Raw genomic sequence first — 16,921 nt, forward strand, 5'->3', positions numbered from 1 at the left:
AAATTCCCAGGAAGTGCGTCCCTGGGTCAGAGGGTGTGCGCTCAGCACATGATCGTAGATGGCGCCAGGCTTCCCTCTGCCGGTGGCACCAATCTTCCTTTCCGCCTTGTAATGAGAGCGCCCAGTTCCCCACACCCTCATCAGAAATCACCAGTCCTTATGCAATCTGATGAGCAAAAATGCTGCGACGCTGTTTTAAATTGTATTTCTTCAAACATCACTGAGTCTGATCACTGTTTCATCTGTATAGGGATGATTTGTATTTATTGTCTGAGCTGAATGGTCTTTGTTTTCTTCTTTGGCCTTCAATTGTCCCGGTAACTTTGGTCAGGAGAGGGTGGAGGCAGTTTTTTCTCCCCCCAAACGGGTGCTCCGTGTACCAGGCTTGGGAAGTAACTTTGCTCAGGGTACATAGGGCCGAGAGGGGAGGGCGTGCAAAGGGCTCCCCATTCCTTGTCTCTTCCCCCTTCGCAGCTGTGGAGGGGGGATGTCGAAGCCCTGCTGCTGGGCGCTCTGGGAAGGCCCGACACCAGCGCCTCATGCTCTGTCATGTTCCTGGGTGTAAAGTTGACAGGGACTAACTTCTGATGGCCGACTTGAGTTGTGTTCGCTGCTTTCTGCCCTGCCGACCTGGGTCCCGTCTGGTCCTCATCTTGTTGCTTTAAGCTCCAGGTCAAGCCATCTTCCTTCCGGAGTCTTAGTGACTCTGGGGGAACAGGTCCTTTGACCTCTAAGTCCCTTCCCTTCCTTCTTCACCCTCTGCCCCTTCCAGACCCAGAGCTAGCTCCTCAGTCCCCTGCCCAGCAGAATGAGTCCCCTTGACCTTGGGAGGACCGTGGGTTCGCCACTGACCTTGCACTTCCCCAGCCTCTGCTCAAGGGTGCTTGAGGGCTGGGGTCAGGTCCTTCCATGACCGTCCCCTCCCACATCCCCTCCACACTCCCAGCACAGGCCGCATCCATGGCCGGGGTCAGGCCGCGTCGTGCGGCAGGGTCAAGACTCAAGCGCACAGGCTGTTCTCCAGAGCAGGGGGTGGGGGAGGGGGGGAGTGGTTGGGGGAAGGGGGCGGGGAGTGGTTAGGGGACACCCGGAGGTGTCGGCAGGGCAGCGGGCTGGACCCCCTCTCCTGGTGGCAGCAGTCACGGGCTCTGCCAGCCAGTTTTCTTTCGTGAGTCATCCCTCTGTCTCCTCCACAGTGGGATGCCTGAATGTCACAGCCTAGGGTGCCTCCTGGTTCCTTGGCTAACGACTCGTTTTCCCTCCCCTGAAAATCGGCAGAAGGAGCAGCTGAGCACGAAGGGCCGTCCGTTCCGAGGCATGTCTGAAGAGGAGGTGTTCACCGAGGTGGCCAACCTCTTCCGCGGCCAGGAGGACCTGCTCTCCGAGTTTGGACAGTTCCTGCCCGAAGCCAAGCGGTCCCTGGTGAGTACAGAGCACCGATGCCAGTCTGGGGCCACGTTCTCATCGGCCAGAACCCCCTGCCAGTGCAGCCCCCAGGCCAGGCCAGGTTTATCCACTCCCCAGACACACTGGGTTCCCTCAGAAGCCACAGCCAGTGCAGACATGCATGGGCCCCCAGTGCAGGCTCCACCTCCACGGGGAGCTGGCGCAAATCCTCAAAAGGGCTTCTCTGGACAGACAGCAGCCAGGTGACGAGGGCTGGTTGGGAGGCAGAGTGTCTTCCCATGGAGACCTGCCTGTAACCAGGTCCTTGTGGCAGGGTACGGGAGGGGTCAGGCTTACTGCCTACCCCCCTGGAGGGACTGGGTGGAGGCTTGGCAGTGACTCGGGGTGGGAGTGCAGAGAGCTGATAGCGGAGGAGGGGCCTGCGATGGGGAGGTTGGGGGCGCAGACTGCACTGTCAGCCTTTCTGCCTTTGCTGTGGACTGAGGCCTGCTGATCTGCCCTTTCCATTTCCTCTTTTTTTTTTTCTATGAACTTATGGCTTTTAAAAAAAAAAAAATTGAAGGAAAATTCACGTAACATAAAACTCACCATTTAAAAATGTACATTTCAATAGCATTTAGAATATTTAAAATGTTGTGCAGCCATCACCCCTCTCTAGTTTCAGAACATTCCCATCACCCCAAAAGGAGACCTGTCCCCATTAGCAGTCACTCCCCAGCCCCCGCTCCTTAGGTTCTGGCAACCACCAGTCTGCTTTCTCTCTCTGTGGATTTACCTGTCGGACATTTCACGTGGATGGAATCGTGCAACGTGTGGCCCTTGGGTTGGTGTCTGGCTTCTTTCACTCAGCATCATGATTTGAAGGTTCATCCATGATGTAGCACGTGTCATAACTTCATCCCTTCTACGGCTAAATAATAATTCCATTGTGTGGATGGACCACATTTTGTTCATCCATTCATCCATCAGTGGACACTTGGGTTGTTGCCACCTTTCAGTCATTGTGAATCGTGCTGTGAACATGCATGTACAATTTTTTGTTTGAACACCTGCTTTCAGTCATTTTCTGTCTATGCCTAGGAGTGGAGGTGCTGACTCATGTGGTAACTGTGTTAAACTTTTGAGGAACTGCCACACTGTTTTCCACGGTGGCTGGACCATTTTACGTTCTCACTAGCAATATACCAGGGTTTCAATTTTCCACATCATCACCAATGCTTGAGGCTTTCCTTTTTAAAAAAAATGTATAGCCTTTGTAGTTGGTGTGAAATGGTGTCTTATTATGGTTTTGATTTGCATTTCCCTGCTGACTAATGACATTGGGCATTTCATGTGCTCATTGGCCATCTGTTTATCTTCTTTGGAGAAATGTCTATTTAAGTACTTTGCACCTTTTTTGCTTTGTCTCTCTTGCTGGGTTGTAAGAGTTCTTTGTGTGTTCTTGACATTAGTCCTTTATCAAATATTTTCCTCTATTCTGTAGGTTGTCTTTTCACTTTCTTGTTAGTGTTGGTGCGCATCAGTTTTAAATTTTGGTCAAATCCAATTGCCTATTTTTTCTTTTGTTGCTCATGTTTTCAGTGTCAAATCTCAGAATCCATTGCTAGTTCTGAGGTCATGAAGGTTTACCTAAAGTTTTCTTTTAATACTTGTACAGTGTTAGCTCTTCTATTCAGGTTGGTGATCCATTTTGAGTTAATGTTTGTATATGGTGAGGTAGGGGTCCACTCTACATGTGGCAATCCAGTTTGTTGAGGAAACTGTTCTCTTTCCATCATTGCATGGTCTTGGCACTCTTGTCAAAAATCAATTGACCAGAGTTTTATGGGTTTATTTCTGCACTCAGTTCTAATCCATTGATCTCCATGTCTGCCCTTAGGCCAGCACCACACTGTCATGATTACTGTAGCTTTGTAGTAAGTTTGAAATCAGGAAGTGTGAGTCCCCCAACTTTGTTTTTTTTTTCAAGATTGTTTTGGCTAGTCAGGGCCCCTTGCAATTCCATATGAATTTAAAGATTGGCTTTTCCACTCCAGCAAAAAAGGCTGTTGGGATTTTGAAAATGATTGCATTGAATCTTTCAACTGTTTTGGGGAGTATTGCCATCCTAACAAGATTAATCCACAAATACACAGCATTTTTCCATTTATTTAAGTCTTTAGTTTCTTTCAACAGTGTTTCGAAGATTTTTTTTTCATTGTGTAAGTCTTGCACCCCCTTGGTTAAATGTATTTCCAAATATTTTGTTCTTTTTGTTGTTGTAAATGGAATTGTTTTCTTAATTTCATTTTTGGATTATTCATTGCTCATGTATAGAAACCCCACTGCTTTTTTGTGTTGATTTTGTATCCTGCAACTTTGCCGTATCCAGTTTATTAGCTTTGATAGTTTTCGTGGATTCCTTAGGATTCGCTAATATAGTTTTCTTTCTTCCTTTCCAATTTGGATGCCTTTTATTTCCTGTTTTGGCCTAATTGCTCTGATGGAACTTCTAGTACTATGTTGAGTAGAAGTGGTGAGGGTCAGTATCCACATCTTGCTCCTGATCTTAGAGGAAAAGCTTTCCATCTTGCACCATTGAGTGTGATGTGAGCTGTGGGTTTTCCGTAAGCACCCTCGAGTTGAGGAAGCTCCTTCTCTTCCTAGGTTGTTGAGTGTTCTCTTTCCTCTTTTTATTCTTCCTCTTTGCCCTCGACGACAACTTGGGGTGTGAGCACACAAGAGTCCATCCTTCCCACCTTCCTGTGTCACCACCTCCTCTCCCGGGTCTGCTTCTTGAATGAAGATGCAGTGGGGGCACAGGGCTGGGGGGCAGTGGGTCTTGAAGGAAGGGGCTCGGGGGTGATAGCGGTCTGAGTTTGGATGCTGTTCAAGACTCTTAGTCGATTGGGCAGACTTCCGGTGTGCGGGTCGGGGCTTGTCCCCGTGTTACTGTCTCTGGGACACAGAGCACCATCCCTAAGAGGAGGTTCCACCCAGAAGCACTTCCTGACTCAGAGTCAGAGAAGCTCTGTGCCCATCCTTCGGGCTGAAAACAAGTCCAGGAGCTGTAACCAGTCCTGCCCACCCGCCCGGAGCCTTGTGTGTCCTGGGGGCCTGGACAGAGCCCCGTGAGCACACAGCCGGGGCCTCCTCGGGCTCTGGGTGCTACAGGCAGGCTTGAGCCGGCCGTGTCACCTCCCAGGCCTCGTTGCCTTCTCTCTCACACGGGACTGACCGGCCCTCCTGCTCGGGTGGGGACTGAGCTGTTGTCCTTTAAGTGCTTCTCGCGGGGCCTGGCTGGCGCTCAGTGTTCCGGAAAGAGCAGCTGCGGTTGTGCTGGGAAAGTAGGCCTAGAATCCCGTCTGGTCGTCTCATCCACTCCTCCCAGGGTCTCCCTCTGCATCTCCAGGACCAGCCGGCTGCCTGGCCTGCTGGAGGCTCTTGGGGGTTACCGGGGGGGCGGGGGGCGGTTGAAGGAAGCCCTTGTCTGGACTCCCCGGGGGCAGGGAGCTCACCTCTACACTGGGCCTCTCAGCCCAGCTGCCTCCTCATGGCCCCATCCCCGAGTCCAGCTTTCTCCTCTGAGTCCATTACCTGCCCCGCGGATCTCTCTGAACTTCGGAATCCCTACTTGGTTTTTTTCTCCCTGCTCCCAAATAGCTGTCCTTGGCAGTCCTAGCATCAGTCCCATCTTCCTTCTCTGTATGCTCCTGCTCGTCAAAGACTCTCCTAACTGGCTCCGGGGGCCGCGTGGCTGAGGAGCAGAGGGCTCTCACCACCTCCTTCCCGCCTCATACCCTTCTTGTGTTGGCTTAGCCCAGGGTTGTGGGTGCTTGGGCCTCTGTGCCCCTGGGAGCCCAAGCGACATGCTGTCACCTGCTGTAAAGCCCTGTGTTGCTCCCTTGTACAGTTGGTGGATAGTTTTTGGGTCTCATCCTCTTGGGTCTTGGCCTCAAATCTCACCTCTGACCCTGGCGTTGGCAGCTTTTCCCCTGAACCCCATCCCCGCAGAGATGTGTGCACAGTGGCATCCCTGGGTGGCCTTCCCAGGGTCATTGCTGTCAATGCTTCAGGGTCCAGGGGCAGTCTGCCCTCATGGCCTCAGGGAAGAAAGCCCTGGCTCTGTCCCTGGCCAGCTTTTGCTGCTGCACAGCTCACATGAACTTTTTGCAGGCCTTGGTTCCTGAGTTATCATCTTGATGGGTCAGGGTTGAGGGTGAGTAGAGCCTCTTGTCCTCTGAGGGCTGTGGTTGCAGTGCCCCCTGGTGGACACAACTTGGCATTTACCAAGTTGGACACTGACAAAGCCCACCCTAGAAAATAAGCATTTCTCTCAGAAAAGCACCTGCCCACAGAGTTTCTTTAAATGGCATTTGCTGTCAATTCAGCAGTGTTTTTTTTAAGTGTATATTGTGTAATTAGAACTGTCTTGTACATTTTAAAAGAGTTAATCAACTTTTAAAAATTACTAAAACGCTCATAAATAATTTGTCATATAGAATGATCTTTTCATTAACTTTTAGATTTCTGTTAAAACTGCAGGAAAAAGAAACCAGAGGTGAAATTTGATATTGTCCTAATTAAACTCGACTGCTTTGCCTAGATCAGGGCTTAGCAAAGTTTTTCTATAAAGGGCCAGACAGTAAGTATCTTAGGCTTTGCACACCAGACAGTCTGGGTGGCAAAGACTCAGCTCTGCCGTGGTAGCGGGAAAGCAGCCACAGGCCCGTACGTCAGCGAATGGGCATGGCTGTGTGCCAGTCCCTATGTGAATGGTCTTTGGGGGTCTTCTGCCTCAGGCATTTGCACATTGGGACATTTAACTGAAACCAAAGAACTGCCTGAACTGTTAGGGGAAGATCAGTGGTACTGAGCTTGCCTTCCAGCTGGGTGAGCTTAGCTGGGCGAGCAGTGGGTTACCCACTTTCCTCTCAACCCCGCCCCCCCCCCAAGTCGTACTTAGTGCGTCATATCGTCACCTGTCCCCCTCCTTTAGGAATTGGTGTTTGCACCTGTTCTGGGATCTACAGCAAATACCAGTTGAGAATTATTCCATATTAGGTTCTTGGAGTAGCCTTGGGTCTTCGGATAACTAATCCCTCCAAAGGAGCTTAATCCTCTAAGGGACAGGTTTTGCCTGTAGTTAAACAATAGGTCTTTATTATTATAATTATGAGTATAAAAATAGTACATGCTCATGAGAAAAGTCAAGCATTCGTGAGAGCATCAAGTATGAAAAGTTAGCTTCCCTTTTTCCTATTCTCAGTTTCCTCAGAGTTAAGTACTTACAAGTGTCTTATAGTATGTGTCCTTCCAGAAATCTCTGAATGTGCAAACAAACGTTTATCCTTTTAAAAAAGATGGCGTCCCATTTGTTCTGCCCCTGGGGTTTTTTCTGTTTGTCATAACAGTGTATCACGTATGCCTGTCCCTAGCAGTGACACAGTGGACACAGAGACACAGAGCTAACTCATAGCTGACAGTTGCCTCTGTTTGGTTTGGATGCACCACGACTTGTTCACCCGGCCCACGCTTTGGGCTGACAGCACACCCTTCACGTAGTGTCTCTGCATATAGGCCCCGTGGTGGGAGCGGGTGCAGGCAACATGAACGTAGTGGGGCTGATTGCCGTGTGCCTCTCCAGCCCAGCCCTGAAGAAAAGCCATGGTCTGTTCACCTTCCCCCCTGCCTGCTCTGACTTTCATACAGATGCAAATGCCGAATAGATCCTTCCAGAACCATTCTTCATAAATATTGCCAGCACCCTGACGTGTTAATCAGTGCTTGGTATAGAGCCTGGGAGGACTAGCAGTGAGCACCCCACCAAGTGATGACATTGTCCCCAAGATGCGTTTTCTTATTCGTAGGAAAGATTGCAAACTTGACTGGAACCCCTCCTCCCCCGCCCCAGTGACCTGGCACCGTCAACTTCTTCCTCTTGCTGCCAGGGCCTTGCACATTGCTGGTCCTCTAGCCTGAAATTCTTTTCCTTTCTGTGGTGTGCTCGAACATACAGGCAGACACCCTGTCAGTGGTCTGCTGGGTGAGCCCCACACGCCAAGGCCCAGCTTCAGTGTCTCCCCACTGAGCCCTCCCTCACCTGTCAGGACCCTCGCCCATCGAGGCCTTCCATGAGCCTTCTCCCAGCCTCACAGTGCACGACTGTGGTGAGCTGGGTACACGGGTCTTTCCTCCAGTAAACGTGAGCATCTTGAGAGCCAGGGTCACCTCACACTGGGACAGAGCCCCTGGCCCATGGCAGACCGTGCTTGCTGGGGCCACGAGCTGAGCTGCAAGTGGTTCCATGCACTAGGTTACATTGAGAACCAGCACTGATGGGCCTGGCTGTGTCTCTCCAACGCTGACCACCTCCTGTGTTTGTGTCCTTAGTTCACAGGAAATGGGCCATGCGAAATGAACAGTGTCCAAAAGAGTGAGCACGAGAAGAATCTGGAACACAGCAAAAAGCGCTCTCGGCCCTCACTCCTCCGTCCCGTGTCTGCACCAGCCAAGGTAACTGTCAGCTGTGCACATAGGTGTGTGCATGCGTGGACACCCAGCAGCCTGGCCTTCTCTGTAGATGACTTGAGGAGCAATATGCAGAGACCTGGGGCATGAGGCCGAGTCCAGGCTCTAGTCCAGCTTGAAATTCACTGGCTGTTGGACCTTGAGAAGTTGACTCACCTGTGAGGTGGCCGGTCACCTGTGCCCCCTGGCTCACAAGATTGTGTGAGAAGGAGTGTCACCTCCTCTCGCAGAAACCGGATGTACTGCTCAGTCTGCTCCTTTTCACCATCACAGCTCTTTCACAGGCAGGGCCCTTATGTACAGTTGTGCAGGTCGGTTACTGCACAAGGTGCCCTGCTAGGGGGTGAGAGGCACTGAGGTCCAGCTCCTGTTGTTCTCATCACCTGTGATGGTGATTTTCTAATTCCATCATTCTTTATGCATTTACTAGTTGGCTTTCTACTGTAAGGAAGAGCTTTTTTTCATCTCCATTTATTTAATTATGTGTATCTTCATAGACTCGGGTTATAATCCGTGACTATCACTGTTTATCTTGATGCCTAAACCGTCCCAGATCTGGCCAGTGGGGCCCTTTGGGCTGGCTCTGTGTCCTCTTGACACATCCCGATCATTCTTCAGGCATGTGGGAGATGGTTCTGTAGAGTCCTTGATGTCTCAGCAGAGTGGCCAAGTTCAGGTCCCCTTCCCATCACCATCACGGCCCACAGGACGAAACAGGCAGGGGAAGAGGTTTCTGATACAGTATCTAGGGGCATGTTTCCCTGGCTGTTCTTACTCTATGACAATCCCTCCTGACATCAAAAGAGCTAAACTGCTGAAAGTTAGATCCCAGATTGTGGGCAGAGTGGTTGTGTGACCTTTAACCCTTCACTAGGTCATGGAGGCTGAGGTGGGTGGTCCTGAGAGGTTCATCCACGGGGGTCTTGGGCAGACCTCATCCAGCACCTGATGGCAATTCCCATCAGGAGAGCTCAGTGTTGGTGATGTTATGATTCTAATAAAGATGGACACGGGCTGCCCGTGGGAGGCACACAGCATCCATGGCATGGAATTTCTCTCTACAGAAGAAAATGAAACTCCGTGGTACCAAAGACCTGTCCATCGCCACCGTGGGGAAGTACGGGACTCTGCAGGAGTTCTCCTTCTTTGACAAGGTGAGCGGTGGGACCCACGACTTCTGGGCCTTGCCCCGTCCAGGCTGGCCTCGCCCAGCTCAGATCTGAGCAGGCAGGGTTGGGAGCAGGCGACAGGCGGCCAGTGGTGGGCAGCGGGCGGGAGGTAGCGAAACAGGTGGGAAAGGCAGAGCTCAGAGCCCACACTAAGTTTGGGGGCACATGTCTGCCGCTCAGAAGCTGTGTGGCATCTCTAAAGCTGGGATGGTCCTGGGGCTTCTGTCCAGAGTCAGTGGGCAGAGCCAGTGAGATGGCTCTAGGCACATGCTGTCTGAGCCAAAGATCACTGCACAGAGAGCAGTCCGCTGCAGACCACAGCTGGCCCCCTTAGAACATGCCTGTGTTGGTGACTCTGTGTGCACCTGGTGATAGCAGAGCCAGGTGTGCTCAGGAGCGGGAGTTGGGCCCGGTAGGGGCCCCCTGACTCGCTCTCCCCACAGGTGCGCAGGGTGCTGAAGAGCCAGGAGGTCTACGAGAACTTCCTCCGCTGCATCGCGCTCTTCAACCAGGAGCTTGTGTCCGGCTCTGAGCTCCTCCAGCTGGTCAGCCCATTTCTAGGGTGAGCGGCACTTCTCGGGGCTCCCCGCTTGGGTTTTGTTTCCGTAAACTCCTTTCACCCTTCTTTTGGCTATTGTTTTTGGAAAATGGTATATGTGTTTTTTTCGATCTTGTCTTGAAGTTGAAGTTGTTACAGAGATCATTATAGATTCACCAGCAGTTGTGAGAAAGAACACAGAGAGGTCCTGGGCAGCGTTCCCTCGTGGTAACATCTCTAGTCAGCGTCATAGCCAGTATGTTGATATTCACACAAGCCACCCATCTTTTCAGGTTTCCCATTTTACGTGTGTGTGTGTGTGTGTGTGTGTGTGTGTGTGTGTGTGTGTGTACAGCTGTATCACCTGTGAAGGTTGGTGTGTCCACCACCACTGTCCAGGTACCGAGCAGCTTCAGAACCACGAATATCCTTGTGTTGGCCTTTGATACCCACACCCAGGTCCCTCCCACAGCCCAAGCCCCTGACAACCCCCAATACCTGTGTTCCTTCTCTAAAGCTTATATAGCAAAAGTATTATGTAAATGGAATCACACTCTGTACCCATTCAGGATCAGCTTTTTTCACCCAGCATAATTCCCTGGAGATTCATTATGCTTTTTAAAATTCTAAGAATCAGAAATTACTGGGAAGAATGAAATGACCACACAGCATCCCTGCTGCCCAGAGAGAAACTGTTAGCAGATCCGTTACCCGCTTCCAGCACGTCCTGCTGCCCTGTGTGAGCTGCCCCCCGAGGGCCCGGCAGCCTCTGAGGGGGGCGGAGCTGTCCTGGGAGGTGACTGTGCATCCGCAGGTCATGCATCTGTGCTGTGGGAAGGGGAGTCTGCTGGCTCCCAGTGTGCTTCCCACTCACCAGCCCTGTCATGCCCAGCAAGTTTCCTAGCCCGTCTGAGCCTCAGTTTCCATTCTGTCAAAGGGGGGTCATAAATATACCTGCGCAGGGTTTCAGAAAGTTTCAAATGGGCTCTGCCTGAAGACCCTTAAAATAGCATCTCGAGGGGGCTTCCCTGGTGGCGCAGTGGTTGAGAGTCCGCTGCCGATGCAGGGGACACGGTCATTCAGAGCCTGTGCTCTGCAACGGGAGAGGCCACAACAGTGAGAGGCCCATGTACCACAAAAAAAAAAAAAAAAAAATAGCATCTCGAACACGGTGAGTTTGCATTATACGTGACGTGTGCGGCGTCCTGTTTAGCCCCCAAGACAACCCCAGAGGCTGCCGGCCCCTGGGGGCAGCTACTGATTCCCTTTCTATTAATTAAAAAAGTTTTTTAAACTTTTTTTTTTAATGTAAAATAAAACACAGATCCAGGAAACCACATAACAGAAGAACGGCTTGGTGAATCGTTATTAGGCAGACACCCTTGTGCCCACCACCCAGGTCACAAATGGACCTTTGCCAACCTCCAGAAGCCCCTCCACCTGCCATTTCAGTCATGCTCCCTCCCATGGCTTGGGAGTGACCACCTCCCTACACTAATTACGGTGCAGCCAACCCAGGCGGACACCGCCAAACACACGGCTCAGTCTCACCTCGTGGTCTGGGTTTTGTTTTCTAATACGTCTTGTACGTCCCTCTTCATCTCTAGGTTCCCTCTGCAAGTTTATTCCTTACCGTGTCTGCATTGGCATCCCCATGGCGTGGGTGCATTTTGCCAAATGCACCTTCACATTCCCCCACATCCCTCTGTCAGGAGGCAGTGGTATCCTCTGAGTTCTTTCTGTGGTTTATTCCTTTGTTTATTCATTCACTGCAGGTTGCAAAAGAGAGCATCTCAACAGTATTTATCACCTTTTGGTGACCCAAGATAGATGCTTGATTTCTCCCTTTATTACAGTGTCAGGGTGATGAGTCGCTTTCCTGTCTCATCAGGCCAATTAGGAACTGAAAAACGGACCAATTTCTTTGGCGTTACATGAACTCATGAATTTAAACACATTCGATGTGTCTCAATACATTTTAAGCTGAGGAGACTGAGGCCCAGAACGGATACCTCTCACTCTGTCCAGGATAAGCTCTCATAAGAGAGCTTTGCACGGTGATGGGTGAGTTCAGGGGGATGAGGCCTGGAAGCCCACCCTTCGCTCATCGTCTGCTCTTGGGATCTGAGTGTGGCTGTTGAGTTTCACATAAATGGCATCACGCTGTCAGGCTGGGCTGTAGTCTTCTCTTTTTTTCTTTTTTAAACTCAGCAATTCTTAGACCCAACCGATCGTTTTTAGCGACTGCACAGTGTATGTACCATGGTTTTCTCGGCAGGGTCTGCAACAATGGACGTTTATCTCCAGTTTCCCCCTGTAATTCGTGCTGAGATTATGCTCTTGGGCTGGGACACTCAAAGGTCGAGTTAGGGTCATCAGGAGGTGCTTCCTTGGTGGTCCCAAGAGTGTACACACATCAGGGTGACCTTTTCACTTGGATTAACTTTCTGGGACTGCTAAAGGTCTGTTAACGCTCTGAAAAACCACCCAGAGCAGGGTGGCAGGCGCCACACAGTCTCGGCTAAAACGTGGCTGGTTTTTTACGTGGATTTGGACACGCTCACATCGAAGTACATCTGCGCAGCTCAGAATCCAGTGCTCTGAGCTCGGTCAGGGTCAGCTATTCCCGTTTCGACATGCGAGCAGCAGTTAGAGACTCCAGGCGGGGGAGAGGGCCACGGGGATGTGCAGCAAAGTGGAGAAATGAAGCGGCTTCTGCTCGCTCATCTTCAGCTGGGTTCACGCCCACCCCCCTCCCCACCATGAGGCCTCTGTTTGCATGGGCAAGCTTCTTTCTGGGTTTGTACACCCACGGGCAGCTGAGTGCAGTGGCCCAGAGAGCTGCCACCTGGTGACAGCATGGCTGGAGTTGGGGCTGGGGTGGGGTAAGCCTCCACTTAAGAGTGGTTTATCCTGCTGTAACCTCAGGCATCCTCTACACCCATGTTGTTGATGTCTTCCTTCCCTGCATTTCCGTTGGCTTGAGGGTTTTCCTTGTGAGCTGAGTTGGCGGGGGTCCTTACAGGCGGGCCGCCTAGGGGCACATAGTTAATGAGGGGAGACTGCCAGGCTTAGTAATGGCAGGATCATCACACCAGCTGTCAAAATATCTGCACCCTTTCTGTAGGATTTGACATTCATTTAAACATTAATGCAGATGACATTGGGGGTCAGTTGCGTTAAAATCTTCCCATCGACATGCACGACCATTACATTACGAGAATTTGTCTAGGGAGGGGGTCTCCCTCATGAGGGAGGAAGGCCCTGGAGCTGGGAAGCAGATTTTATCTGTCAAGGGCCAAGGGTCACTGCTAACCAGCTTCTGGCATTATGCGCAAGCAATACTACAGGCAATACTAAAGGAGTGGATGTGACCGACTGTTTACAGGCAGATGTGGGGAGGTTGACTAGTTTGCTGATCCTTGGCCTAATGCCCGGCCTCTTCCAGTCAGGGAACATACATCGCTGACCCCAGCTTCTGCCAGTCCAGGTCATTTTATTTGGCGTGTTCAAGGACCTCCTGCAAGTGGTGGGGCCTGGTTGGTGACAGAGGGCTGGAAGGCAGATTCACACACGCGGCAACTTCACACGTGTTGGATGCTCGTTCTGCCTCTCGCCCCTCCTCTCTGATGTTGATTCTGACCATCTTTAACTGCCGGCATCAACATGAAGCCATTTTAACATCTCTAGATCATTCTCAGAAAGCCCTCAGGATGCTACTTACCATTTGTCTTTATTTCTTTTTTTTTTTTAGACTTAAAAAAAAATTGAAGTATAGTTGATTTACAATGTTGTGTTAGTTTTTGGTGTACAGCAAAGGGATTCAGATATATATATGTATTTATTCTTTCTCAGATTCTATTCCATTATAGGTTATTATAAGATACCAAATATAGTTCCCTGTGCTATACAGTAGGACTTTGTTGTTTATCTATTTTATATATAGTAGTGTGTATCTACTAATCCCAAACTCCTAATTTGTCCCTCCCACCTCCCTCCGACTTGTCTTTATTTCTGAAGGAAATTTCCAGAACTCTTTGCACAGTTCAAGTCCTTCCTGGGGGTGAAAGAGCTGTCCTTCGCCCCACCCATGAGTGACAGATCCGGGGATGGAATAAGCCGGGAAATCGACTACGCCTCATGCAAGCGCATCGGATCCAGCTACCGGGCGCTCCCCAAAACCTACCAGCAGCCCAAGTGCAGCGGGAGGACGGCCATCTGCAAGGAGGTAGCGCTTCCCGGGGCTCACGTCAGCTTGTGTGCTGCATGCTCCTTACCCCCTCCTATGTTCCACGTGGAGGGCCGAGTGTTGATCCCCCCGATGGTGAATGGTGGATGGTGCCGGGATGTGCCAAAACAAAATGCATGGGTGGAGATGACAGTTTCTTACCCTGCTGGTGGTTCTGGCAAGCCGCAGAGCGCACGGCGCCAGCATAGGGTTTGGCTTGTTCCTCCGTCATTTAGACTGAGGTTGATTTCTGCCTTGAGCCCGCTCTGTTCCAGGTTCACTGCCCTCAGCATGTTTCTGTTTAGCTTGACCACTGAACACTTTTTCAGAGTTAGTAGACAGGCTTACTGCATTTCCAGAATTCAAGAGTGCCTGCTGGATTCCAGGATATGTAGTCTGGGAGTCAGCAGACTATGGCCCATGAGCCAAATCCGGCCCACTGCCTGTGTTTGTAAGTAAAGTTTTATTGGCACACGGACATGCCCATTTGTTTACATACTGCCTGCGGCTGCTTTGCCAGGACGAGAGCAGAGTTGAGTACAGGCGTGCCTTGGAGATATTGTGGGTTTGGTTCCAGAGCACTGCAATAAAGCAAACATCGCAGTAAAGCGAGTCACACAAATTTTTTGGTCTCCCAGTGCATATAAAAGTTACGTTTATACTGTACCGTAGCCTGTTAAGTGCGCAGTAGTGTTATGTCTGAACAAAACAATGTATATGCCTTAATTTAAAATATTTTATTGCTAAAATAAGCTAACCATCATCTGAGCCTTCAGCGAGTCACTGATCACAGATCCCCATAACAAATGTAATAATAATGAAGAAGCTTGAAATATTGTGAGAATCACCAAAGTGTGACACAGAGACACAAAGTGAGCAAATGCTGTTGGAAAGATGGCACCGATAAGCTTGCTCGATGCAGGGTTGCTGCAAACCTTCACATTGTTTAAAAAAAAAAAAAGGCAGTATCTGTGAAGCACAATAAAACGATGTATCCCTGTAGACCTGACAGACCAAATGACCTGCAAAACCTAAAATATTTATCTGGCCCTTTACAGAGAAAGTTTACCAACCCCAAAGTATTGATAGTAAGATTTGTTCACTTGATCAAAGCCACGTTTTCTCTTAAAACCACTTTAAAAGTAATTTTACTATTTGTATGATAAGGTAATTTCCTGTAAAATCAGTATTGTTACTTATCCTCGTATCTTCTACGCTGGACAACACAGTAAACCACTCTGGCAGTGGGGGCCTGGCGCGCTGGTCACGGCATTTCCTCTTGGTGCAGGTACTGAACGACACCTGGGTGTCCTTCCCCTCCTGGTCAGAGGACTCTACCTTCGTCAGCTCCAAGAAGACGCCCTACGAGGAGCAGCTGCACCGCTGTGAGGACGAGCGTTTCGAGGTGTGTGTGCAGGCCCGCCTTCTCTACGGCCCTGCCCTCGCTTTCCCCAGTTCATCTCCTCTGCACCCTGGGATGTATGTATCCTGATCCTCCTTGAGACCTCTCGTCTCCTTTAGAGTATCAGGGATTCCAGCACTTTCCAGCAGGGGGCAGCTCCTGAAAGCCTCCCTTTTCTGCCTTGCTGGCCTCCAGGCTGGCTAGGCATTGTGTGTGTGTGTGTGTGTGTGTGTGTGTGTGTGTAAGTAAATTTTTTTAATACAGAGTTTTACCGAGATCATTGTAGATTCACATGCAGCTTAAAAAATAACACAGAGTGATCCGGGTGCCCTTTCCCCAGTGGTAACAGCTTGTAAGTCTCTGGCACAGTGTCAGCCGGGATATGGACATTGACCCGGCCATGATCTTATTCACGTCTCCCTAGTTGGACTTGTATTCGTGGGGGGCGTGGCGGGGGCAGGGTATCTTGTGCACAAGCCTGTGCATGTGTGTTAGCTCTGTGTGGTTCTCTCACCTGTGGAGGTCCATGTATCCAGCACCACAGCCAAGATACTGAACAGTTCCCCCACCAGGAGGATCTCTCACCCTGTTCCTTTATATCCCCATCCACCTCCCTCCCCAATTCCCAGCATCCATCAACCTATCCTCCACCTCCTTCACTTTGTCCTAAGTGGAATCAGTCACGTGGTATATAACTTTTGGGGATTGGCTACCCCCAGCACATGTTCTGGGGAGTCACCCGGGGGCTGTATGTACCACGCGTCCCTTCCTCTTCATTGCTGAGTGTAACGTGCTTTTGATGCCTGTGGGAAGGGTCAGCCTAGGACCCATTCCCCTCCTCAGATGGGTCCACCAGTGGTGAGGTCCAGGTGATGCCATCATCGCCCAGGTCTGGACCGCCCCCACACCCCCGTAACCAGCTGTGCTCCCTCCAGTCCCCCAGACCCACGTCAGGGCCACCACACCCTGATGTCTATCGTCCCCTCTTCAGTTCTGCACATCCCTTCTGCCAGCCCAGGCCCGTCCCTAGGGCCCCGCTGACGCCCTGACAGCTGACCCCTTTCTGCTTTCCTGTCCATAGTTAGATGTTGTCCTGGAGACCAACCTGGCCACGATCCGGGTGTTGGAAAGCGTGCAGAAGAAGCTCTCCCGGATGGCGCCGGAAGACCAGGAGAAGTTCCGGCTGGACGACTGTCTGGGGGGCACGTCGGAGGTGATCCAGCGCCGCGCCATCCACCGCATTTACGGCGACAAGGCTCCGGAGATCATTGAGAGCCTCAAGAAGAACCCTGTCACCGCTGTCCCCGTCGTCCTGAAAAGGTGTCCTCATGCTTCTGACCACCTTGCCTGCTGCAGGGAGCCCCCCAGCAGCTCATTAGTGCTGTTTGTCATGGGTGTAATCGTGAGGGGGTCCCTGGGGTCTCAGTCTGGTTGGTTACAGTGTTTTCCAGTCTTGCTTCATCTCCCCATTCCATTCCCGAGAGGAAAGCACAACTGTCAACAGTTGTTTGTGTCCTCCTAGAACTTTCTGCCATGCACATAATCATGTCTCAACATGAACATGAAAAGTAACTATTTTAAAGCACAAATGGGACCATCGTATATCACGGCTTGCCTTTTATTTAATCATATGTTTGGGACTCTCACTGTGCCAGGGAACAGGTATT

At 50.7% G+C, this 16,921-nt stretch overlaps 1 protein-coding gene across 2 annotated transcripts in view; it reads left to right on the plus strand.

Moving 5' to 3' along the window:
- SIN3B (SIN3 transcription regulator family member B) overlaps positions 1 to 16,921 on the plus strand; it is a 37,344-nt gene that overhangs the window by 11,511 nt on the left and 8,912 nt on the right. For both annotated transcript variants that reach the window (XM_067733122.1, XM_067733123.1), the window contains 7 exons: positions 1,279 to 1,422; positions 7,780 to 7,902; positions 8,982 to 9,071; positions 9,530 to 9,648; positions 13,645 to 13,852; positions 15,141 to 15,257; positions 16,336 to 16,574. In XM_067733122.1, coding sequence (XP_067589223.1) covers positions 1,279 to 1,422; positions 7,780 to 7,902; positions 8,982 to 9,071; positions 9,530 to 9,648; positions 13,645 to 13,852; positions 15,141 to 15,257; positions 16,336 to 16,574 — 1,040 coding nt within the window. The remainder of the gene's footprint in view (positions 1 to 1,278; positions 1,423 to 7,779; positions 7,903 to 8,981; positions 9,072 to 9,529; positions 9,649 to 13,644; positions 13,853 to 15,140; positions 15,258 to 16,335; positions 16,575 to 16,921) is intronic.

The sequence above is a fragment of the Pseudorca crassidens genome, chromosome 3, assembly GCF_039906515.1.
Source record: "Pseudorca crassidens isolate mPseCra1 chromosome 3, mPseCra1.hap1, whole genome shotgun sequence".
Taxonomy (NCBI): Eukaryota; Metazoa; Chordata; class Mammalia; order Artiodactyla; family Delphinidae; genus Pseudorca; species Pseudorca crassidens.